Source organism: Polyodon spathula, chromosome 5, assembly GCF_017654505.1.
Source record: "Polyodon spathula isolate WHYD16114869_AA chromosome 5, ASM1765450v1, whole genome shotgun sequence".
In the NCBI taxonomy this organism is placed as follows: domain Eukaryota; kingdom Metazoa; phylum Chordata; class Actinopteri; order Acipenseriformes; family Polyodontidae; genus Polyodon; species Polyodon spathula.
The window spans coordinates 6,415,958-6,443,635 of record NC_054538.1 but is presented as its reverse complement, the minus strand read 5'-3'; the positions used below and the strand labels follow the sequence as shown (position 1 = coordinate 6,443,635).

General features: G+C 38.4%; 1 protein-coding gene across 2 annotated transcripts in view; it reads right to left on the bottom strand.

Annotated features, from left to right (window-relative positions):
* The window catches only part of LOC121315485 (cyclin-dependent kinase 19-like), a 54,198-nt gene that overhangs the window by 17,537 nt on the left and 8,983 nt on the right, over positions 1-27,678 (bottom strand). The window contains exons 2-4 of one of the 2 annotated variants that reach the window (XM_041249607.1): positions 23,728-23,803; positions 9,816-9,926; positions 9,305-9,445 (exon numbers count right to left, since the gene is read on the bottom strand). In XM_041249607.1, the coding sequence (XP_041105541.1) occupies positions 9,305-9,445; positions 9,816-9,926; positions 23,728-23,803 (328 nt within the window). The remainder of the gene's footprint in view (positions 1-9,304; positions 9,446-9,815; positions 9,927-23,727; positions 23,804-27,678) is intronic. The other variant, XM_041249608.1, reaches the window with a different exon arrangement.

Genomic DNA, 27,678 nt, shown 5'->3' with positions numbered 1-27,678 from the left:
AACTCGATTCATTACTCATGAAACACCCTCACCAACTCTATTCATTACTCATGAAACACCCTCACCTTTCACAAACATCAACTCAATTCATTACTCATGAAACACCCTCACCAACTTTATTCATTATTCATGAAACACCCTCACCTTTCACCAACATCAACTCGATTCATTACTCATGAAACACCCTCACCATTCACCAACATCAACTCGATTCATTACTCATGAAACACCCTCACATTTCACCAGCATCAACTCGATTCATTACTCATGAAACACCCTCACCTTTCACCAACATCAACTCGATTCATTACTCATGAAACACCCTCACCTTTCACCAACATCAACTCGATTCATTACTCATGAAACACCCTCACCAACTCTATTCATTACTCATGAAACACCCTCACCATTCACCAACATCAACTCGATTCATTACTCATGAAACACCCTCACCAACTCTATTCATTACTCATGAAACACCCTCACCTTTCACCAACATCAACTCGATTCATTACTCATGAAACACCCTCACCAACTCAATTCATTACTCATGAAACACCCTCACCAACTCTATTCATTACTCATGAAACACCCTCACCTTTCACCAACATCAACTCGATTCATTACTCATGAAACACCCTCACCTTTCACCAACATCAACTCGATTCATTACTCATGAAACACCCTCACCTTTCACCAACATCAACTCGATTCATTACTCATGAAACACCCTCACCAACTCGATTCATTACTCATGAAACACCCTCACCAACTCGATTCATTACTCATGAAACACCCTCGCCTTTCACCAACATCAACTCGATTCATTACTCATGAAACACCCTCGCCTTTCACCAACATCAACTCGATTCATTACTCATGAAACACCCTCGCCTTTCACCAACATCAACTCGATTCATTACTCATGAAACACCCTCACCTTTCACAAACATCAACTCGAGTCATTACTCATGAAACACCCTCACCTTTCACAAACATCAACTCGATTCATTACTCATGAAACACCCTCACCTTTCACCAACATCAACTTGATTCATTACTCATGAAACACCCTCACATTTCACCAGCATCAGCTCTATTCATTACTCATGAAACACCCTCACCTTTCACAAACATCAACTCGATTCATTACTCATGAAACACCCTCAACAACTCTATTCATTACCCATGAAACACCCTCACCTTTCACAAACATCAACTCGATTCATTACTCATGAAACACCCTCACCTTTCACCAACATCAACTCGATTCATTACTCATGAAACACCCTCACCTTTCACCAACATCAACTCGATTCATTACTCATGAAACACCCTCAACTTTCACCAACATCAACTCGATTCATTACTCACTAACACCCATGATCACCCCATTTATAGATTCATTGAATCTTTTATTCAATTCAAGGCTCCACCCACATTCCTACATGTTTTGACAGGGAGAAACTTAACCCCCTCCCTGACAACCCAATATTCCCTACACAACACATACACACGTACACCAGCAAGGCTTCCACACTGCTACAGACTCACACGGTTAATTGGGACCCATGAAAATCACATAGTTCACAACCAATGGAGTTCGTAGAGTTATTATGGAATTTTTTATTGGTTTTTCATGGGATTTTAATGGGATTCTTATTGGGTTTCTATGGGTTTAAGGATTTTTGTGGGAATTTACTGTGGTTCCTTATAAGAAGATAGATATTATAACAAGGAAAACTTTTCATAATACAGACACTTTCCGATTAAATTTCAACCCATTAAAATTCCACAACCTGGACATTTTCTTTGTTATTAGTGATTGTTTATGTTAAAAATACCTACAATAGTCCACCTATGTACTTAAAAAATACCACAAATGTTTAAAACACAAAATATTGTAAGAACCCCACCAATACTTTAAGTTGTGCATTTATTTACATTGTCATACTTTGTGGTGTGTAAGGGCTTCCGTAGCAGTGGCACCAAGTTTATATATACTGGACGTGCTGGCGCGAAGGGAGCAGGCCAGAGAATCGAATATGTACTTCACTAGACACCGTATCTATGTGGGCAGCTAGGTAAAATACATTAAAACCCAAGGTTTATAATACTGACCTCCGGTTTGGACACTTGGATCATCTTTTACGCAAAGGTGCTTGTGCTGCTACGGAACCCCAGCCTCAGTCCCAGTACACTGTAACCGCTGGCTGGTGAGTCTGAACTGTTTGAGTTGAAATATTCAAAAGAGCCAGAAAGACGGCCAAGGAATAAAATCCATAAAAGGGATACTTCAGTCGTGCAGTGTGTTATTCAACAAGATATACCTTAGCCTACACCACATCGGTAACGCTACAGTATGATGGGTGAATCTAATGTCACCTCAAACACTGCCTTTCTTGCAAGCAAGGTCTGTTGCTATGGGAACAGCACCTGCACCAACTGTTACGGTTCAAAAACACAGGCCGTGCTTTCCAACAGCTTTTTTGAAAGTAAAGATCTCCTGGATTCCATTTGAGCCCATTTCTAACCACTACTGTGTTTGGTGCCTTTAATGCAGGGGTGTCAAACTCGAGTCCTTGAGGACCGCAGAGTGTTCTGGTTTTCATTTCAACTTAAGCTCTCAATTAACATAATTGATCTAATTATTTGTTGGATTTGACATGTTTACTATTTTGATGGTTTTAAAAATGCACTTGATTCAAAGGTACACTGCCTATGAAACATTTTGAGGCCTGAAGAGAAGTGTTAAATGTGTCCAGTTAATCAAATAATTAGACCAATTAAGGAACTGACAGCTCACGTGGGACTAAAGCCAGAGACACTGTTGCCCTCCAGTTTGACACCTATGCTTTAATGCAAGGACTGAACAATAAAATAAATAAGATAAAATACAATAATTGCACTCCCACAAAAACAGTAAAAAAGTTTTACTAATGTTATATAAATTAACAAAATTAAATACACTTTTTGTATGCCAAGTCTTACCTGTCATTTACTGCCTTAAGTTATTTGGCTGTATAAACATACACTTTCCTTATGTATAAAAGTAACAGCGTTTGATAGTAATCCAGACTGAACAGTAGCAACAACTGAAGTAATGAAAGCATATTTAAACTTGTTTCATCTTAAAATGCACTGAAAAGAGAGACATGCACCAGTCAAACAAACAGATGCATTTCAGACCCTTTCTGTCTTGTAGGCAAGTGCAGATAACATGAATTACTTACATTTTAAACTTCCTTAGACTCAGTGGTTCAAAGAATTTCAACACAGAAAAGTTCCTTAAGTATGGAAAACTATAAAACAGTATGTAATTCAATATGTTAATGTAACATTACTCAGCAGGTTTCATTTGAATTTTGTTAATTCTATAGGGTGATGCAAAACATTTATAGCTGTACACTGCTTGGCCAATTTATTAGGACCTTGACCGGTCATGGCATAAACTTATAATGGGTCCACCGTATTTCTTGTTTTGGAAAAGTTTAATAAAACTAAACCCATTAGTTACAGCAGCTGAATCAAAAGTAATCCAACAATTTCTTACCTCACAGGCAGTAACGCTGGCAACATTTGTTAGCCTAATTCCATGCATTTTTGTTGACAAAAGATTAAAACAGATTCCCTTTTTTTCTGAACTTTTAATTCTGTCTGTCTGTCTGTCTTATCTTGAAAATGGTTCTTATGTAACTGATTTCCAACCACCTGACTGATGCCTTGTTTTTATCACTGAAGGCTGAAGGTTGTCTTTTGAAACTTTTTTCTTTGATTTTCTTTAACTTGTGGCTGTTTGCAATTGGTTTGCTGGTTAGGAAAGGCTATTAATGCATAGGACCTCTGCATGTTTAGTGGTGTCCATCTATGTGGGATATTTTCCTCCCAAACACTGCGATTTAAAGTCCTGTTCTTTATTGAAGGGCTGTTATGTAAACTGATTACAATAGACCAATCTGATCTTTTTCTCTGAAACATCCATTTTCAATTCAAATTGAACTACAGTAGAGAGAACAGCCATGCTTATAAACGCAAACTGAATAAAATGTAATCATTGCACACTGTAACCCTAATAGTTGTGGTTTACTAAAACTAAAAAGCTCAGCAAATATTGGCAATGAATTCAGATAAATCTATTGCTTCAGCATTTCTTTTTTTAACATGTTAGTTTTATAAATATTCTTCAGTTTTCATTCACTTTACAGGAGAAGTTACAAACAACTGTGTATTTATATTGTAAAAATGATTCTCAACAACTACATTATCATTCTTAATACCTACTGTATGTACACTACACTTTTCCTTCTTTTATAGAAAATCCCCTAATTACAGGTATGTTGTTAGCAATATAGCAGTGCTATGGATAGTTGCAGATTTTTTTTTTAAAGATATATAAATCACAGCAACAGAACCTTATACTGGTGTCTCCTTCTTCATAACCTTGAAAAGGGTACAGTCTACTTTAGCATTAATGTGCCAAGCAGAGTTATTATAAACAGCTCTCCAGCTTGGAAGTTGGATTAAACAACTTCAGTGATCACACTGTTCTCTCTTAATGCCGTCTTTAGAGGAACCCTCTCAGGCATGCTAAGTTTGAACAGTCTTTCCACAAGCTTTTGTTCCCTTGAAGTAAAAAATAGGTGAAGTCCAAGAGAAGCTCCCTATCCTACACCCTAAATACGTACTGTATAAATTAACACAATCCGCTCTCCACTACCAACTAACAAAATCCTGTATGCTAGATTTCAGATCTCCTCTGAAATCAGAAGCGAAAAACTGAACGCTTCTGAAATATCTGTTAGATCATAGCTTTAATTAGCTTCCCCCCAGAGAATACTGTGCCAGCTAGGCTATCATGTGGCCCTTTCTGAGTGACAACTCCAGTTACAGCTCCTGATCCATGTGCTCATGTGCAGAGCCACTGCTGGTTGTTCTAGAACTGTATCAGCAGCACAAACGGTTCTGTTGGTTAACTGTAGCTATAGCTCATCTTGTCTATCCAAAAATGGGTTCAACAAAAGGCACACAAGTGTGCAATATTTCCTGCATTGTTCCTATGAGCGAGAGCTTTACCGCTGTTCAAACAATCCACACAAACAGAAACCCCTACGTGCTTGTCAATGGCAAGCAGTATAATTTGACTCTGGGAAATTCTATAAAAGATTTTAAAAAATTAAGAAAGATAGAAACGAATGGCCAACCTTCAGTATCGGACCAATAAACTTGCTTTTGGTGCAGAAGTTACAGCAGTGAGAACTGTGCAAACTGCAGAGGAGAAATTCAAACCGTTCCACCCAGGCATTAAAATTATCCAGCCAGTCTTGTGTTCACATGACACCAATAGAATCCCACAGCAGGCATGGCTTTCAGTAGACTTTTGCAATATAATTTTGTAGTTTTTAATCTAAGTTATGTTCATATCATTTTTTTATGTCTCAATTCTAAAATTCTAGGTGATGTAATACTTGTGACCAGAGCTGTATATTTGAGATTTTAGCAGTACACAATGGAGAGTATTGTACAGCTGTTAGAGGATGATGAAGAGCATTCAGCGGAAGAGAGCTGAGTAAAAACATGAGGAAAGCCATCTCGTTGGAAAACAATGGGAGGTGGCAGGCAAGGGCATAGGAAAATCAAGGAACATCACACAAGCACAACAGAAAAGAAAACATTGTGATTGTCATCATAATATGCTGAAAGGGTTGGGGTTTACATGCTAAAGTGTGGTTGATTACAACAGCAACCAATGAGAGCACATTTTTTGTTGTCTTTGTTGAATACAATTTTTATTTGATTTTGATTTATATATACATATATACACACACACACACACACACACACACACACACACACACACACAAAGCATTCACCCCCTTGGACTTTTCCCCATTTTATTGTGTTACAACATAGAATCAAAATGGATTTAATTAGGAGTTTCTGCCACTGATCAACACAAAAAAAGTCCATAATGTCAAAGTGAAAAAAAAATTACAAATCAAAACAAAAAACAATTGATTGAAAAAAAAAAATCGTTGAATTTAAAGTTAGCTTCCTAATTTGTTTTTTCTTCCTTCGTAACTGTCTTTGCTTGGAGGCTGGTATGAGGCGCTGTTATGTTTTATCTCTTTTTCAAACTCCACGACCACTTGTACTTTAGCCTAGCGGTCTCTCAATATTGCAAAACAGTCTCCTACAGTCTTGGTGGAAGAGTTTGGGGTAATGTTCAGCAGTCTTTTGAAGTTATATTATGTGTGCAGCATGATTCATCCTGTAGTTCTGGAGGAAGCTGTTAATGGATGCTGCTGGACAAAAGCAAATTAACATGCCTGTATTTCAGATTGGAAAAAAACTAATTTTCTGCGAGACAATTTCTGCGGAATCCTGGAGGGACTGGTGATTAAACTTGTTAGTGTGTGATTAAAGAGTGTGTAGTATTGGAAGTAAAGAAGCACGCACAATGCAATTCAAGTAGGTGAGTAGAAAAGCTTCTTACTCGTATACTGTTTCATACACGCTAACACCCTGTGAATAAAATTAAATATTGAACACTTTACTTGGCACGCTTTGTTTATAAAAGTATTACTTACGTAATGCTTATACTGCATACAATGTAATTTTTTACCTGTTGTTTAAAATTACCGAGTCAGGCATGCAGAGAGCTTTGTGTGTGTTACCTGCCTATTTGTTAAACCCTTTTATTTATCCTGTGTTCGTTATTGTTTATTGTATTTATTTTATTGAACTGCTGGTTCCTGTAAAATTAACTATGCATTTAAGACAAGAATACCTGCCTGGATTGCTTCCTTTACCTCCATGTTACAATGCGTACAGTTTTCTCGTCCCACAGTACATCCGAGACTGGAAATAACGACGGCATGATTGACCTCAGGCAGAAAAACAGTTGCTGTTTAATTTTATTCTTCTGTGTTTTTGTGGGCACAGCTTTTTAAATAGAGTGAACATATATCCCCTCAAAAAAATAAAGACACTTTCAGAACAACGCATTTTACACACCTGCATCCAACATGAAAATGCCCTCATCCGATATTAGTTATTTATGGCTGGCTTTTCTATGTAAAGAATGCCTTGCCTCAGGACAATGCCAAACGTTTCGTATATAATAAACTCATATCTCTTAGGAAAAATAGTTTAAGGTTTGGGGCAATGCAATTGATAAAACAGCCTTTACTAAAAAACACAGTATACTACCTAAAGGGAAATAACGTACATTAATTATTTATCAATCCCATGTAAAATATTATTACTCCAAACTGTAGCCACTTTTTCAAATAGAAATATATATATATAAAATGTTGGAAAATGAATGTATACTAGAAAAGACCATTTTTAGACTTTACTCAAACATTACGGTAGTGAATCTGAGGCTTCACACAGTCACAAAAGTCTTCCCATTTTTCAATTTCCATTTCAAAAAGGAAAAATGACTGGACCAGATGTGCACGGACCCATAATTAAAATGTATTCCTATTTTCTGGTTGCTTTATTTTTTTTTTTTTTTTACTGCATTTAGCACTGAACCTACCTGCTAATTAAAAAGCATAAGATCAAAGCACAGGCCTGTCACTGCTAAAGTGACAGCCAACACATTTTCTGTGGCCAACATATCTTATTAAGCATTAGACTTTTGTTTTAAAAAGGAACATTTTATTGATATACAGCATCACACTGAAAAGGCAGGGTTGGCATAGCATTATAAACATGAATTAAGAGACAGAAACAGACAAACAATACAAAGCAATAAAATAAATACTTTAAAACAAGATCTGTCCAGTATTTTCCTTGACACTTACGACCACGACAACTCTATGTGAATGAAAAGCACTTTTGTTTTTGAAGATGTTATTTGACAACTGCTTTATTTTGCCACAAAATGTGACATTTGTCAGATTTTCCAGTGTGCAGTATATGAGTCGGCAGAGGTGGTGAATGGCGTAATAAGTTTGGAAGTGATGTCCAAGGAGGTCATGTGAAATGGCAAGAAATACTTGGGCCAAAACTAATCAACTTAAAAAGGAAAGAGCACAGCTAACAACAGCTCATTTAGAATAAACAAAATAACACCTACTGTATATAACAGAACATACAATTCCCACTTAAGGAAACACTCCCTCCCTTGATGTTATTTTCTCACTTCACTGAAATCCCACCTTTCCCTTACCTATAATGCGACCAACTGTACCTAGCGACACTTCTCACCTGTGCAAGTTATATGTGTAATGTGTGCGTAACGAGCATTAAGAGAACCTCAGGAGAACGCTGAGATGTTCATACAATACCCTTGTATATTTTAACCTTGACTCATTGAAGTCCATGAGAAAGACATTCAGTTTACACAGTTTATTTTACTATTTTAAGTTTTCCACTGGTGTTTTATAATCATGGTTATTATAAGTAGGGCTTCTGTTTTGCGGTTTTTATTGTATTTTTCGGTGCTTACTTTTAGCTATTTTTGAGTTTTATGTAAATAATTTTTTTCGGGGCTTTTGTTTTTGACATACTGTATGAAATTAGTGTTTTCGGTTACTTTCCAAAATGCTTGAGCATTTTTTTTTTTCTGTCAAAATATGTACGGTAGTAACTCGACCGTACTTGCACAGTTAAGTTGTACCTTCTTTCCTTTGCAGTCTTCCCCAACGAAATCCCCATGGTCACAGGCACATTCTTCTGGGGTTTGTGTGTGTTGGCATTTTTGTACATTTCGCCACAATTCAGTTTTAAATCCTCTGTATCTTAACTGTAATACAGCTTTAAATCCCACTAACAAGCCTTCATTCCTGATTGTAGTCAAGTTTTAAATCTCGCAAGTGGAGGCTCCAATAGAAATGTAGGAATACACTGTCACTCAGTAGTTGGGGCGGGTTTAAAATTATTCAGAACGACTCAATGATAGATACAAAGTCAGGAAGGCGAGACATTGCCCAGCAGCACTGGTAAATGTATTTATTATTATTTTTGTAGGTTTTATTTTTTAATGGAAAAAGGGTCAATGTTTTGAATTGATTAAACATTTTTTCACAGTTTTTCCAGTGTTTTACGGTGTTTGTTGTCCTTGCACTGATTTATTTATTTTTTTTTTGTATCGGGGGTGTTTTATCTGTTAAAACTGAAAATCAGAAGCCCTAAATATAAGTAAAAAGCTAGTCGAAAAAAATACACTTCTCAAAAGTGGTAATGACTCCTCTATGTGATGACACTTTATTTAAAAGCATTGTAACAAACCACTTGTGTCAGATAAGCCCCTCGGCCTGGTGGTGCTCAGGGAGGGTAGGAAAGCTGCACTTACAAGGTCTCTGTGAAGCACCCAGTTTGCATGTAGGTAATGAATCCCGTCCAGAATCTGATAAAGCAGTGATTTGACCATCCCTCTTGGCAACTGCATTGGTTTTTTATTGGCTTTCGATGCACGGTGAAATTTTATAATATGCTGCAAAGCAACAGAAATGGACACATGATAAAACCATGTGAAAGGAACTATTGAAAGGCAATTAAAATACAAACACATGTTGAGTCAGACAATACTTGAGAATACTGCCAGTAATTATTTTCCACACTTTTACCATATTATTTTCTATTATGCACTTGCCAGCTTTTAAATGCAATAAGCATGTATGCAGCAGTAAGAGGAATGCAGTAACAATGCTTTGATGTCACAAAACAGGGCACACAAATTTGGAGCTGTGATTTACAACTGTTTACAGTGCATCATAGCTAGCATATGATCGGACATTTAAATTGATTAAAATCGTTATCTCCTCTTCAAGTTAATACAACTGTAATGCTACTGTAACACATACCCACAAATCGTGTTCAGCATAATCAAACAGGAGCCAGACCTTCCTGTCGCTGTGAGAAAGGAACACTTTCTGCAGTGCAATCACATTGGAGTGCTTCAATTCTCTCAAGAGCTGAAAAACAAGACGGAGACAGCAATGACAAAGAGACTCTTCAGAAGAACTGGAGGCACCAGAGACAGGAACACAAACCTAGTCATATTAATGAAGAGACCACGTACTTTACATGTCATTCTATACAGTGGGCTGAGTCACCTTTACAGGGCAGTACTATCTCAAACTTTCATTTTTCTACCACTACTGAACTTTTGTTTCAACATATTCCATTCACAGGTTTGATCGCATACAGTAGAGTAGATATGATTGAACTGAAAGACACCTTGTGAGAAGCTAATAAGATGTTCCAGGTTTGGGTATGGCAACATGACCTAGGCAATGGAAAAGCTTACATTGCCTCCATGACAAGACAGACTGTGCCAAGGTCAATACAGGGCCACCAAGACTCAGCTGTTAAAAAAGCAATGTGTTTAGAAGACTGTACTTCTGATGTTCACTATAGATTCATACCAGGCAGTAACACCGCGTAGACAGTACACAGTATGTCACTATGACAAAACTAGAGAGGGGGGGTGGGGTGATCATATACTGAGCATTAACTCAACAACAAACCCGGAATCTTGTATTTTCAGAAACATCAATAGTTCATTTAGTTGTTACAACAGGGGAACAAAACAATATACCCTTCACTGGGTTTTGAAGTAGCTTCTGTATTACATACTGTATCTACTGCACTTGTAACCAGAACCTGCCACGTGCAGAGCACTGTGAATGGCAGCGTTGTTTTTGCTTCTTGTAGTTTAACTGCAGTTTATTAACGCTAATGTACACCAACACTAAACAGCGGTAACGTGTTTTGCACGCAGTAAGCCCCTTTACCGAGTGCTTTGCACACCTGCTGTATTCACTAACCAGTGGCAGGCAGCCTAGCGAGAGGAAAAAGTACAGTGTTCAAGTCACTTAAATATAATCAGTAAAGTTAATGTGTGGAAATCTTTGCAAGTCACGTCACAAAATACCGTGAGGGAGGTATTTGATATGCAAACCATATTCACTTAAGGACGCTAACTTTACTAGGTGCCTCAGCAAGTGTTAAAAGTACCGCTTATTGAAACCTGGCGATGTCACAGAACCAGCAGAACTGCTGCACAGGACAGCGATGGGTAGTCAGGGAGAGATTATTTCGGACCAGGCAGATGTTACTAGGGCTGTGTGAGGAAGAGGAGGAAGTAATAACTACATGCAGATTGAGCATAGATCAGAGAGCATGTCATATTTTTATCAAGTAGAAGCAGTGCTACAGTAGGTGTACAAGTGTGGTAACCAATGGGTTAAAGTCATCTGTATGCATAAGTTAAGTGGGTTGAGTCAATAAAGAAACAGTTATCTTCCTGTAAACTGGCGTGTGCGTGTTTTCCTGTGTGGTCACGATATAATACTTGCCAAAGAGGACAAGAAATAAATGAAGACTCCTGAGCTCTTAAGAAACCACTGCGGTAACGCTGCGGAACTGAAAGGTTTCGGCACCCGGCAACCACAAGACTACCATCAACTCTCTGTTCTCTAGTTGTTGCGACAAAAAAAACAAACAAGGGACTTTCACTGCCCTCCAGTGTTTGACAAAGCAACTGCACAAAAAAGCCATAAAAAAATAAATAAATAAACAAAAAGGACTTGCTGCATGTTGAGTTTTCTAAAGCAAAATAAATACCTAAAACAATAAAAATGGCACAATTTGGAAAAATAGATATATGACTCCAGCCAAAAGCCCTGGACCAAATATGTGTAGAGGCTAAAATTTTATTTTAAAGCAAATGAGGTGACCGAGGCAAATAAGAAACACGCCATTCTACTCCGCATCTGCGGCAGTGTTATTTATGGATTAGTGAGAAATTTATTAGTGCCGTCTGAGGTTTCTTTTTCTGAAATTGTTGCAGCTGTGGGAAACCATTTTGAGCCCAAACCTTCTGAAACAGTAGAGAGGTTCAAATTCCAGTCTTACATGCATGACCCCGGGGGAATTAGCGGCCAGTTTTGTGGCTAGACTGAAACACCAAGCAGCGAGGTGCGAGTTCGGTGCGACGCTAAAAGACTGTCTCTGGGATCAGCTGGTCTCGGGAATAGGAGATGAACCAACTCAGAAACATCTTCTGGCAGTGCCAGACCTGACATGGCAGAAAGCATTGGAGGCAGTCATCGCTATGCAAGGTTCAAAGAATGCCAACAGAATGTCACTGATCCCTCCATCAGAGCAAATTAGAGAGAAGATGGCGGGGAGACCCAAGTCCTCAGCTCAGATGATGTAATGCTACCATTGTGGTGAGGACCATTCACCAGATGTGTGCCGTTTCAAAGAGGCAGAGTGTCATTTCTGCAAAAAAACGAGGTCACCTAGCCTGAGTGTGCCGCAGGAAAGCAAAAGAGAAGACCAAACTACCGCTTGCAAAGCCCAAGGTCAGGTTAAGAGCTTACCAGTGCCAGAGGAAAAGGAGGAGGCAGCATACTCCGTGTACACCGTGAAAGCGCAATCTTCAAGCCAATTAATGCGGTCAAGCTGAACAACTGCCAGGTTCAATTTTAAGTAGACAGTGGTACCTCGTCTACAGTGATTGGGCACGAGACTTCTAAGGAATTACATGGCAGAAACCCAGACTTGAAACTAGCACCCTCACCAGCAGTTCTTCGAGCTGACAGAGGTGAGCGTATTCTTGTGCTAGGCACCCTACAGGTGCAAGTGTTGCATGGTAATCAGAGCTGCTGGTTGAAACTTTTAGTTATTCCAGGCCACGGCCCCAACCCGCTGGGAAGGAACTGGATGAAGTGCTAAGTGCTAAAGCTTGACTGGCAGGAGATGTTCAGCAAGATCTTTAAAGTTTCTGAGAACAGACTGTCAACCACACTGGAGAGACACAGCGCTGTTTTTCATGATGAACTGGGCGAGTTCAAGGGATCAGGTTCATATTCAGATGAACACCTTGGTACCTCCCTGGTAGTGTAAAGCAAGACCAGTGGCTTTACAGAAGAAAGTGGAAGCCGAGGTAGAGAGGCTGCAAGCAGCCGGGATTATCCAGCCCATAACATATTCAGAGTAGGCTGCACCAATTGTGCCAGTCCTGAAACATGATGGTTCAACCAGGATTTGCAGAGGCTGCAAACTGAAGGTCACGGCTGGAGCAGTACCCTCTTCCACGGATCAACGAGCTGTTTGCCAAGCTCTCCGGTGGAACCAGTTTCTCTAAACTCAACATGTCACATGCCTATCAACAGCTGGTGTTAGCTGAAGAATGGTGCAATGTAGTCACCATCAATACATAAGGGCTTGTTCTAATATACCCGCCTGCCCTTCAAAATATCTTCTGCTTGTGCAATTTTCCAGAGGGCCATGGAGGGACTTTATGCTGGAATTGATCACATGGTAGTCTATCTTGACGACATTACGGCGACAGGCTTGATGGAGGAAGAGCACTTAAGGAACCTGGAGGAGGTTTTGTCTAGACTAGAGAACGCTGGTCTGAGACTGAAGAAGTCAAAGTGTGCTTTCCACAAGGTGTCCGTAAGAAGGTGCAGGCAATCAAGGAAACCCCGGAGCCACGAGCCTCCCAAAGAGTGGGGCAAAGTGGGCCTGGAAAGCTCCACAGAAGTCAGCTTTTCAGAAGTCCAAGGACTTACATTCATCGGCTGCATTATGATCTGTCTAGACCAATGGTGCACAACTCGGTCCTGGAGGGTTGGTGTCCCTGCAGGTTTTTATTCCAACTGCACCCTAAACTACTTTATTTGACCTTAGTAGAAGCTTAATTGGTCCAATTAACTAATGTAGGGTATGGTTAGAACAAAAACCACGAGGGACACTGGCCCTCCATGACCTGAGTTGTGCACCACTTGTCTAGACCATTGGTGGTTACTAGTGATGCATCACCTGTCTGAGTAGGGGCAGTATTGTCAAATACGATGAGCGGAAACAACAATAAGCCAATCTGTTTTGCATCACGCTCACTAGCTCATGCAGAGAAGGAAGACCTTGCAATAGTATTCGTTATCAAAACGTTTCACTAAAATATATATGGTCGCAGCCTCACCATTCAAACAGATCATAAGCCTTTACTCTGGCTTCTTGGAGAGCTGAAGAACATCCAACCTACTGCGTCAGGTTGTCTGCAAAGGGGGGCCCTCATGTTGATGGAATACCAACACATGCTGGTGTATAAACCAGGTCCCACAATTGCCAATGCCGATGGTCTCAGCAGGTTGCCTTTGCCATATGAATCATCAGATCCCCCTGCACTGCCAGAACTGGTGTGTTTGCTGAGACAGCTGCAATCGGCTCCAATTTGATTTTGTAATTTCAGGTTCGCAGTTAATGTTTCTCCCATGTTTAATATTTTGGGATTAAAGGCAGAAACATCTATGGGAGTCTATGGGAATTACATAGTCATTGTAATTAATGTGTCAACATACGTTTTAAAGGTTTACAAAACTCAAAAATGTTGCTGAATATGTCATTCAAGGTTGTTTTTTAAAAAAAACTATTTTGTCTGCTGCTGCTTTTTTTTTTTGCAGCCAACACAGACCATTTTAAACAACTCTTGTTTAGTTTGTTTCATTTTTAAAGATTGTTTCAATATCGACTCGAGTTTCAATGTTACAATGTACTCGTACATCCTCAGACAGCCTGGGATATATGAGGATTACAAGGTAGGTGTATATGCAACAGGTTCAACTATGTTAATATATTTATACAGTCACCATGTACTTGTGATATTAAGTAGGCTATGATTAAAATAGCTTTAAAATATACACAAGAAACTGTAAATTGTAAATGTCCAATAAATGAATGTACATAGAGTGCAATCAAAAGGCATCTAATGTTTAATGAAGTGGTGTTTCTCCAAGCACCTTTTGAAATGTAAACAGTGAACTTTGAATTGACTGAGTGAGTGCTTTGCTGACTTTTGATTAATATTACAAAATAAATCAGAGGGAGAGCAAGTTGAACAAACAAATATTTATCTGATTTGCAGAGTTAAACATAAATGTTCCATTACCAATACTTTCTCTATGTGTGTGTGTATATATATATATATATATATATATATATATATATATATATATATATATATATATATATATATAGAGAGAGAGAGAGAGAGAGAGAGAGAGAGAGAGAGAGAGAGAGAGAGAGAGAGAGAGAGAGAGAGAGAGAGAGAGAGAGAGAGAGAGAGAGAGAGAGAGAGACACACACACAGTGCTTTTTCGCCATCCTCGTGTGGGAACCTGTCTAATTTCTTAAATACATATAATCTTTTGTATGCCCATTAATAAATGTCAAGGTCTCAATGATTGCAATCGCTTACTGGAACAGCACAATTGTCAGCTCTTTTTAATTTTTCTTTCGTATTGACTTATGTCCTCTGGATGCAGCGGTTATTGGACATGAGCCACTGCTTACAAAGGAAGTCCAAAAGCTAAATGTGTCCTAAATAATTTCTCTGGAAGCACAACCAAATGGTTTTTATTAAGGCAAATCATGTAGAAATCCCACAGGAATCTGTGTGGCACCATAAAATACACTGGAAACAGCTTTGGCAGGCTAGCCTGCTAAATGTATGCTGTGGTCTTGTTATGCAACTTGTGAAAGATCCTTGTTGGGCTTCGGTCAAGACACAGTTCAGCCTGTTCAGTACGATTTATAGTGCTATACAACATACTGTCCTAATGCCCTGGGAAGAGACATTTAAGTTACTGTAGAAGGGAATCATGTAAGCCTATAGCGTCCCCATGCATGTACTGCATTTTGCTGGGACGTGATTGTAATAAGAGTTAACAGTGATCCTTCAGTTCTATGCCTATTGTTTAAGCCACTTACTTGCAAAACTTTGATAACTTGAGCTGATGGCTTTACTTAAACACACAAAACCACAGTCCCTAAACCATACCGGATGGACAAAATTATTTGTTGCAATTTGGAAGCATGCACAATTGTTCACATGTGAAAACTTTTTTGTTTTTCAACCAAGCAGATTTCAATGTAGGCGATTGCGAGTCACATGTTATGTCTTTACCACAAAACGACTTGTTCTGAAGACAGCAATGATTGCATTGCAACGACTACCACTTTTAACAGTTAAACGGGATTCAGCACCTAGTCACACCAAGAGGTGTTATGAGACACCTAATTTGTTTTTTATTAACCCAGAACCGCAGTGATAGAATCTTAAATGCAGTGACTCAGAATAACCAGCGTGGTTTGACCTACAGTGCATAACAGTTAATACCACGGTTCTTTCTAAATCAATTTGTAGGGATACAAAATTCTGACATTCCAAGTGGCATCTCTTGGTCTAACCTGATTGGAGGAGAACTTGAAAGTGGGAGGAGCAGAGGCCCACCTCTGGGGGACAGGTTCAGGAACAGCCTAAATGCCAGTGGTTGTGTTCTGAGTGTTAGTGCTTTGTGACAGCTTTAGGCTGGAGATACAAGCAATTTTTATTATCAATTCTATTTGACAAAAAAAAAATAAAAAAAATAACTGAATTGCTGCTGCTACATGTGCCATACACACACTGGGAAATTGACAATTATTTTAAGCAATTTTAAAATGGTGCATTATATTTCAGCAGCTGCTACAGTAATTAGAATACTTTTGAAAAGGCTTGATATAGAAAAATATGAGTGTGGACCAGAGGCGGTAAAGACAAACCGAAAAACACCTACTCCAAACTCAGTATTTTGCCGGAAGGAGAATATCTTCAGTTTGCCTCTTTTCCCAAGAATATTTGCTAATTCCTTATATCTGTCAACTTTATTTTCCTTTATATTCCAGAAATATAACATCCCACAAACAATCTATATCACAAAAAAAAACAAAATAATCAATCAGTTGCAAAGTTTCCTCATGTGTCTGCTTGCCTGTACCATACTTCTTATTTAGCAAAATTGAGATTGAAATTAGCTGCTTAGAAAATGCAACATCATTGTCAGAACACACACAGGTGCATCGAAAAACTGAATTGCTAAAAACAGAGCAGTGGTGTATTCCAGCAACTCGACTGCCAATTGAAAAAATTGCAGCAACCAGCCATCCATGGTTATCCAGTATTCCCCTATTGGTGATTGATGAGCGGTGGGTGGGGGGGTTGGGGGTTCACCTGTGCTGTAAAATGCTCATCATGGTTGGTTATAGCCCCTTGTTTCTATGTTTAAAATAAAAATAAACCTTTAATGAAGGGAAGTGAATTCTTACCTATATACAGTATTTCACAGTAAAATCAAACCCTTCTTATGGTACCTCAGTGCTTCTTTGTTGACATGTGTGATTGTATATGCGCACCTGAAGCAAGGGAACTGGATTTGAGGTACAGTTGCAAAGTGATTCCAACTCAGTAATTCGATCAAAAGAACTTAGTACTGTACCCGTCAGTAGCTGAAAGACTGCAAGCATGCACTCCAATATAAACAATGCAAAGTTTAAATATCAAGAAATATTGCAGCGCACGCTTGCATCAGACTTTGGGATGACAGGATAATACTGCGTCATTCAGAAAGTGTTCAAAACAAGCTTCACGTTGATGTTCTCAATTAAAACAAAAGTTATTGATGCTGTCCAACTTTGCATTTTGGGCCAAAACTTTGCAACTGTATCTTGAAGATGGTGGCTGATACAAGAGCAGTAATTTACCCACTTTTAGCTCCAGACTGGTCCTGCTTTCATCCAGGATTTCAAGAATCCAAACAAGATTGTTCTACATTATTCAATCATTTGCAAGCAGCACTTGAAATACAGTATTACAACTTTAAAAATCAATGTTTGTCATACTATCAACGTGACATGGTTTACTTAAAATGTAACATGTGGTTATTATTTAGTTACTTTTCCAGTTCAAGGTTCACATTCAACGTGCAGTACATAGCTGTATTTTACTGTGAAGGATACGCTTCGCCTGGATGCAGTTAGAATTGTACTTATTGCAGAACCTTGTTAGTGCTCTGCTGCTAAGCAACCTTAATATTTGATTGCATTCCCCCACCCAAATCATACAAATCATTTTCTTTAAAAACAATGTTAAAGCAAGTTGGTTCTGAAGTATTCTGTTCATGCAATGAGCAAAACACAAACTAAAGGGATACAATAAAAACAGCTCCACACTAAAATTGCTTTCTCAGAATAAAAGGTTCAGATAAGAACTTTGAAATTACAACAACGCAGTTTTAAGGGATCTAAAAGGAGCTCTTTGTTTCCTTAATACAATTCCACTACTGTATTAGACCACAGATATTTGTGAGCGTGTGCATGGGTTGTGTGTCACAACACAGAAACTGATCTCCATTAGGTTTTTTGTTTTTTGTTTTGGACCTGCACAGAATGGTAATTGAATGGGGATTCAAAAGATCGATTTCATTACTTGGGTTTGTGTCAGCGTGATATTTTATTGAAAGCAAGTCACATAAAAAATATTTGGATACAGTTTTCACCTTCTTGCAGTACATGACAGAGACTATGAATACACTGATAAATGTAAACAGCGAAGCTTCCAGAAACTAGTAGTGCTGCATTACACTGAAGCAGGCCTTAGTAACAAAGTTCACTGCAGACTAGAATTCCTTCTAGGCATTCGAGTTGAGAGATCATTTGTTTGCTAGTTCTGTAAACAAAGCTAAAACATATAAAGCGCCCTGCTTCTCCCTGCCAGCGATGTCCAAATAAGGAATCTGTATCAGTGTAAAGGATAATACCTTAGAAAGTGTCCTGAGGGCATCAGATGATTCGAGGGCATTTGCCATTTACTCCCACCTTTCACTTCCAGAGCACGGCTTCTCCACGAAATCAACCCACCCTGTCTCTAACCGAACCCCTGCCCTAAAACCTAACCTCAAACCCAATACCTAACCCTAAACCTAACCATTACGAATCGCCTGATGCCCTCAGGACAATTTCTAGGGGATATTCAAAACAACTCTAGGGGAGTTTTTTTTTTTCTCCCCCTCAATTATCGCCTGGGACACACTTCACTACACATGTGTATAGTACAGAAGAGCACAGAACCAACAGCATCTTTACAGGGTTCTGGAAAAAGACATCAGTTTCCTATTGACCTGTGGCATAATTCATTTCTGGAATTGCCTTGATTTCCAAAGCACTGCTGCTGGGATGCATTTAAAGTCCTACTATTCCTCTCAAAAATTATTCCTGTCAAATGGCACAATTACTATTAATCATTTATCTTTTGCTATACAAATATGCTCTTGTTTTGTGAAATTGAAAATATAAAATGCAATAAAAAAAAGAGTAATATATTTAAAAGGGGTAATAAAAAAAAAATTAAAAAAGGGTTTTCATTTCGTTAGTCACCACCTCCAGTTTTACAATAAACATGATTGTGGTACAGGATAAATTGGCTACATTCAAGTCACAGGGAAAAAACAGTGCAAAGGGTCCTCATAATTTCCTAATAGGCGTACAGTAAAAGGTTATAGTCAAACACAATCTGAAACTAGTGTATAATGAAAAGAATGTGTATAGGCTAATTCAAATTTTTGTAATACTCAACACAAGTCATATTAGATGTAGATGCATTATATTCATAGGCATGGACTAAGTGGGAATTTTAATATAAATTAAGTAGAGCAACAATCGGCTAAAAATGTTGCCTTGCAGTCAAAAGAAATGTATTGATTCAGTGTGTATGCACACCAACAGTACGCAGAATAAAAATTCATTGGTATGCATAGTCATGGACTCTGTCTTTTTACTTTGTCAAGTAGTCTGTTATTTATACTGCCTGTTAATAAACAGTAGACCCCTATGTAACTTGACTTCTGGCAGCTCTCCAAGTATGTTCTGTGTATGTGCATTGGTCAGATACAATGTGACGTGTGAAGTAATACTTTTGGTAAGAAAGTGAATGAATGTAAAATATGAATGTACAAATCGAAACATCTACAGGGGGGCAGGGAGTGTAGGACAAAGATTGGTGCACAATCAAGACAGTTTTCATCCAGGCAGACAGACAGACACAATCTGCATAATGGTCCCTATTTTTTCAAAACTTAAACGGAATTGCCAATATATCCCTGTACTCACCGTTAAATGAAACAATTTACAGCAATTCAAAAAGGAGACATTACCTCCAGGGAAACATTGCACGACCTTTAAAGTAAGTGGCTACAAGGAATGTCCTGACATTCCATGGGAGATTATCACTGTGTCCCTTCTATAATCCATCAAAAGGACAAGCTATCCAACATTTAACCCTGCACTGCTACAGCACACCTAGTCCTGTCTACATTTGCCTGTATACTTAAATACCCAATGTGATGGACACAATGCAAAACAGGGTTAACTTGAAGGTATCGTTATACAACAGACTTGCCAGAGAGTTAGCTTGTCAAGTCCCAGAGCCTACTGAGACATCCTGAGTGAAACAACAGCTCAGTCTCCACAGACACAACCTAACAGTGCAGCTGGAAGCCAATTGGATCAGGGGACGTCTAGCTAGGTGCTCTGAAGGTCTCATCCGATTGGCTTCCAGCACACAAGGTAAATAAATACCACACATGAAAAGAAAATGGAAATCCAAACAAACAGTACTCCGAGTAGAAGCCCACCATACTGGCTGCACGACGATCACATCATTTTAAGGGATGTCAGTGTCTTCTGGCTAATGCATCCACAGACAATCCTTGCCATTTAGATTTTACAACAATACACCCATGGTATTTGTTGGGAATACATGTTAATAAATGTATGAGGGCTGCCTCTTTGCTGCGTCAGACCAAGAGTGCTGCCATTGCTTAACATTCTTGTTCTGATATAAACATATTTAATCTTCTTTCATAGAACTTGTTTTGGTTTGGACTTAGAATGCTTTCTCATTGACATTCTGAGTCCCCAATAGAAATGTAGGAATTTGCTGCCACTCAGTAGTTGGGGTGGACTTAAAGCATTCAGAATGAATCAATGATAGATACAAGTCAGGAAGGAGGTACACTGCCCAGCTGCACTGAGAAAGGTAGGTTTTTTTTTTTTTTTTTTTTAATGGGAAAGGGGTGAAGTCAACGTGAATTGAGTAACCACTCCCACTGTTTTTCTGGTTTTTATTGGCTATACATCAATTACATTTTTTTGTATCAGGGTGTTTTATCAAATCATTTGATAAATTAAATCCAATATAAAATTAACTATTTGCCTTTTTTTTAAATTATTACTACCATAAGAAACACAACCCAACTTTTCAATCCTAAAAAAAAAAAAAAATAAGCAAAAAACAACTTCTTGTTTAGGCATAAAACCCTGCTCCACCTTAAAGTTAAGTGTGTATGAGAGACAGTTCCAAACTTACAAAACGTATTTTGTGTTTTTTATAAAAGCATAAAGTGCCTTTATGCTGTTTCATTATCAATTTAACAATTTTTCCACTTAGAAACCACAGCTACCACAAAAAGACACAAATTACAGTTAAAAATAACAAGTGTTGTATGCAAGCAAATGTAACCCCAAGCCCGTCAGAACAGTGGGAAGACCTGAACTTGGGAACAAAGCCCTTGACAAATTGACAGGCGAATGCTGCTGCAGACAGGGCTGACATAAAAATACAGAGTTTCAATAAAAGGTCAAATGTCTCTTGACACACAGCAGTACTGGCTCATCTGCATTCAGTCTCTGTGAAGCTCACAGAGAGAGAGGAGAAGAATTTATAACATGGGGGAACACAAGAAAAGGGATTTCTGACTTGAAGGGTCAATATTGGGGACTTTTAAAAATGTGCCATTTGTTTCACACTCTTTTATAGTTGGAAATTATAGGACAGTCAAGAAGATAATAAAATGATAAACAAAAGATAAAACAACGGGTACATAGGACCATTCTCATACCAGCAGGTTTAGAGGGGTCCCCAGGGGGCTCTGCTGATCTAATGAGCAAGCAGAGGGCTTCACCAGGGAGAATCACAAGAACTAATGCTATCCGCTGTTCACTGTGAGTGGTCTTAAATTCAGTTTCCAAGACTAAACTATTAACGGTATCGTTTGAGTTTTAGCTGACAGACTCTCAATGGCAATAAAGCAGGCACCTTTCAGACAGCTGTCCTGTCCCTGCACATGAACCCTGCCCGGGAAGCACCCTCCCTCCAGACAAGTGTCCTATCAGTGCACTTGAACCCTGCCCTGGAAGCACCCTCCCTCCAGGGGTGTAGGGTAACCAGCTCACTCTCTTGCTTTCAAACTTCATGCTAGTTTTAAACTGCAGACAGCTGTACACCGAAGTCACACAGTACCATTGAGCAGGATGTGTTCGTAGTTAAAGGTTCGGACTCATGCAATTGACACTGAAACAGGTATTATCCCCCGCTGTAAACCCAAAGCTATAAGTAACGTAAAAAGTCTACATCACCATGACCTAAATCCACAGTGAGCACATATAGAAATACATGTTTGACATACAGATAGATGCTTTCACCTAGATTCTGATACACTCAATACCTTGTGCTCTATAACAGAGCATAATTAACATATGTAGAAATCGATGGGATATTCGCTCCTGGAGGGAAACGAGGCTGTTTTGCGTCAATGTCTTATTGACAAACAGGCTTGCAGCCTCTGAATACCAGTAATGTAGTGCGCATTGCAGAGGCCTGGTGATGGAAATCAAAGTGATGTAATCAGGCGCTTTAATTAGCTGGGTTGCAGTTTTGCAAAAAGGAGTATCACTGCTCCCAAAGCGAAACCCATTAGAGATTGGAGAGCTGAAGGCTAGGAAGCTGTGAATGCTGTCATCGGTTAACAATGCTGTTCTAAAAATAGCCATCTGTTTGTACTCTCTGCTTTTCCAGGAACCCTGGTACATATCAAGCAGCATAAGAGACTGCAACTCAGAGGATGCCATCATGCACAGCACTTACTATAGCCAGCTGCTTTGCAAATAAATATGCAAAAAAAAAAACAAAAAAAAAAAAACGCAATATTACGCCAAGATGTTCTTCATAATTATTGCTTGTCCTTGAAGTAGTTGTGTCTTTAAAAACGTGTATTTTCTAATTAATGTGGGAGATGGTTAACTGGAGACAATGACAGACAGCAAATATTTATTTTTCAACACCAGCAATTTCATGTCAGTCCAATAGCCTAGTCTAATGTACCAATGAAAAAGAAAAGAAAACTTGTTCTGGAAGACTCAGGAGCCAAAGGCAGCAAAAAGCCTAAACCTTATGTATATATTGAGAAGTTGACAACTACTGTTACAAAAAAAAATTACTTTTTCAAGCTAAACCTGTCCATTGCATGGCTAGTGAATAATTAACCTGCTATTACAATGTGTATTATTAATATCTACATGTTCCAGAATGTACTGTAGGTGATATTTTGAACACCACAGATAAGGGTCTATTTTTTATTAAACAAATCTTTTCTAAAGACCACCATTTTTGCCTCCATATTAAATCCACTGTTTTCCACTGCCCGAGTGCTGCATTATATTCAACTGTATTTTTTTTTTTTTTTTTTTGGGGGGGGGGGGGGGGGGGGGGGGGGGGGGGGGGGGGGGGGGGGGGGGGGAGTGAATGCTCACATAATGTCATGGTCTTGTGGTTTGTCCACAAATATCATTTCCTTTCATTTACGCAGTCAAAAGGCAATATTATAGCTTAGTCTTCACAGCATGAACCATTAGCCAGTTGTTTTAAAAGCGTGAACCTTGATTTCCCAGTTAGAGGCTAGGATACAGATGCTAAGACTACTTTGGCCCTGTAAGGTCAAGATAATTTAATCTCAACCAGTAAAAAAAAAAAAAAAACAGCTCCATTCCTACAAAAAAAAAAAAAAAAAAAAAAAAAAAAAACCTACCTGGTTCAATGTCTAGACTTACCGCAATCTCTCTGCAAGCAGACATGGATATTCCAGTACCTTCAATTTGTTTCAGTGCATACTCCTTTTCATCGTTCCTGAACAGACAAAGAAACAGAAGTAAAACACACGTGGTACAGACATTCTTTCACGTGGTAGGTTTACAGCAGCAGCACTCAAAATGGTCCTGACTGTAGAAATACAAACTCTCAGCTGTTAAGCCAGACACTAATTGAAGCACATCAATTTTTAGGTTTCATCTGATCGTTTGTCTCAGGGCCCACAGTGTTAAAGACAGCAGTCGATTTTCTCTTGGAGCAAAATGTGCAGTGCAGAGAACAACTTGCATAGAGTACACCAGAGGCATCTCTCACCTTCAGCCAGCACAGAAAGGCACAAATACAGAGGTGCTGTCATGGAAAAAAACAAACATTTTGCAATAGCTGTGTTTAAACGTGTCCATGTACTTGTTATCTATATATTACAATGTAAAGAAAACTGTAATCCATCTAAAGACCTTGAATTGCAGTAATATCCTCCACATAGGGAATTACTAACTAGTTTGAACAAAAAGTAAATACAAAAGTTCCTAATCTCTGATAATTCCATCTGCTTCCAAGTATGTATTATTGCTTAAATAATCACACCTTTGTTCAATTCGGATTGGCAAATCATAAATCTATAGTAACTGGAAAGCAAGTGACTGTGTATCAGTGTATATCAGTTCAGCATGGTGGATGGCTGTTTAGTGGTAAAAAAAAAATAAAGAAGACAGGTACAGTGCTACTTGCCAATGCTTTTCATCAGCAACAAAATTCACACTCAACCTGCAAAACATACAATTTGCTTTTATATGCCATTCAAATACATAAGTTTATATTTTTTTTAATTTATATATATTAAATTGTGTATTAAATTAAGGTGTAGTACAAAGGTGAAACTTCAGCATCGTACTGTAAATAACATAATAAGAATTTGTTAAACAACGCCTCATAAAAACTAAATTTTTGCATCGGATTTCTTAAGTGCCATTGGTGTCGCTATACCCTTTGTGATGCATTTCCGCCAACAGGTGAACGAGGGAGTCAAGCACTGATCCTGCACACTAGGTGCTTGACATTGTGCACAGTTTATGCTAGATTTGTTCTCATTCTCTTTGGCTTCAAGGGAGTGGAGCTCTTTTTCCATGTGTCTCAGCTGAGTGGGGATCAGATGGTTTAAATTCCAGATGACCAGCTTGTTGAAATTCATGAGGCTTATTCTGCTGGTGACAGAAATAGAATCTGCATTCAAGGGACTACGGAGTTACAGTAAGGACTTAATGCTACTGTCAAAACACAAGCCACCCAGTTAATTACAATAGAGTAGTCTTTATATAAAAGTGCAACTTGCACAATTTGTTTGCCTTTATACTGTATAAAAGATGCAAATAGTATGGTAATAAGGTTTTCGGTTTGCAGTCTACTTCTAGAGGTCTCATCAACAAAAGCAGACAAAACTGAAAAGAATCCAAGAGAAAAGCAGCAAGCGATTGGTTACTGGCAAGGCAAGCCAAAGAGGAAAGCTTCTTGGAATTGTAGTTCTTGGCAGAAATTTAGAAAGTGTTTTATATATATTTTTTAAATATAATAAATTGTTTTTCCTTTTAATGGTGGGTTAACGAGTCGCTGCTTTCCCTTGGACTTCATGATCTGGAGAAGCATTAAAATGTGCACAGCCATTCACAAATTCATGTGCTGTTCAGTGGGCACAACTGAAAGCACTCTGATCTAATCACTACACTTCCTCGTGCTCCTCTAGAGCCATTAGTAGTTGTTTTAAAAGCGTGAACCTTGATTTCCCAGTTAGAGGCTAGGATACAGATGCTAAGACTACTTTGGCCCTATAATGTCAAGATAATTTAATCTCAACCAGTAAAAAAAAAAAAAACATCTCCATTCCTATCAAACAAAAACAACTCAGTTGCATAGCAACAAAAGTAAGTTGCTCCCTGATACTCTTAGATACAAAGCTGTGCATCTCCAGAGGCTTTTCCTTGTACATTTGAACAAACATGTCAGTACTGTAGGCTAGATTTAATGTTGCAGCAGTGTGATGTGATGCATCAAGAACATTTCTTTATAAAGCATGTGAAATGAAAAAAAAAGTAAATTTAAAACCCAGGACATAATGAAAATGAATTAAAACACATTATTTTGAAAAATAAACTGCAGAACAAAACAGCAGGCAGCAGATTAATGTACAGTAAAGTGAAGCCATTTGTGAAAAGCCTGCAAAAGGCATCAATGAAGAGTTGTATGTAAATACTGTATGGATTAGAATAACCCTCAACCTCAGTAAATGTGCATTTTGTTGCTCAGTTCAAAAGATCCATTTGTTTTTATACTTTTTGAAACTATTGTTCTAAATCCTTTTAAAAAGACATAAACCTCTCATTCTATAATTCAGTTTTTTTTTTTTTCATAAAATCCTGCAAATTACAGCTGTTGTAGGTATTCTCCTTGAATTAGTGTGCAGAGTTTTAAAGCTTTTTTGGGGCTGTGCCAAAGTCAGGAGACCAGCTACACGCTGCCTCTGTGCTTTCCACTGCCCTGCTTTGCAGTGTTCTACTTTCTACCGAGCTGGCTGACTGCCTGACCAAATATCCATAGAACTGTTTCTCAAAATTACCCTTGGGCCATATAGCAACCAGTGCAGAAATAAAGAACACCGTAATGGTAAAATGGCTCTGTGTCTCTTTGTGGATACAGCAGGCTATTGTTGGCTATTTATTAAATTATCTAAACGAAGGCCTTGTTTATATGGCATTTTAAGTACCTTGCAAAACAGATTGTTTAAGTTGAAGGGACACAAGCTTCATTGAGCAACAATATGGGTGTGTATAACACCTGCTACTCTTAAATGAAATGTTTCACTATAAAACACATTACAATTGTTTTTAGAAGTGTACAGGGCACTATAGCTTTAAAAGCCAGGCCTATATGTCTGGCTGCAGCAGTGTGTTGTGAAGCCTCTGTTTAGAAGGATGTGCAAATGAAAAAAAAAAAAAAAAATTACAATGAATTAATGTTTCACTTGAAAACACATGTTTCACTATTGAACACAAAGACTTGTCTGAAAAAAATGTAGGCCTCATTTAATGTATTATGGTCAAGTGGTTGGTGCAGGGTTCATGGTCCAGGAATCAATTAGAAGATGACATTTCAAAGGTCAAATACGTGAGATTTATGAGCGGCTTCCAATGGTATAGCAAATCAAAGCAAATAATTCAAAAAAGAAAAGAAATACATTAACAGAATTCAAACACCAATGCGAAGAACTACAAATACAAAAGAAAACTTTAAAACAAAACAGGCTGCTTAATCACTGTCATCCCACAGAGTACTCATCAACTCAGCTGTCATTCATTCAGCCAGAGCTTCTCGCTCTCTATCCCTCCCTCGCTCAATGAATCAATAACCAGGTACTTGTATCTGTTCTCATTAGCCTCTCCCCTGGACAATTCCAATACAAAACAAATTACCCTATCCTTTAATCTAAGACATTCCCTGGATAATAGTTAGACTTAACATGTCAAAATGTTCAGGTGAACACACTTGATTTAACAGGTATAAACATTAACAATGCAATCAAACAACAGCGAAACGTGGTTCCCCCACAGACTTCCATTAAGCGCACTCACGGTTATAACAAAGCCTTAAACACAGTAACAGGTATTTTATCACATTGAATTCACAATTCCAAAGCATTTACTTTCAATAACATGCTGACGAAACCTTCATGTCATTGTAAGGAGTGTGTGCACCTATTAATTACAATTACAATCACACCAATAGTCAATCCCGGAAATAATCTTTCTCTTTCCATGTTTACAACACAGGAAGCACCGTGACCCAGCACCTCCCCCAGGTAACTAATATTTATTTATCCTTAAAATCATTTTTATTTTCATCCAAGATAAAACACCATTTGT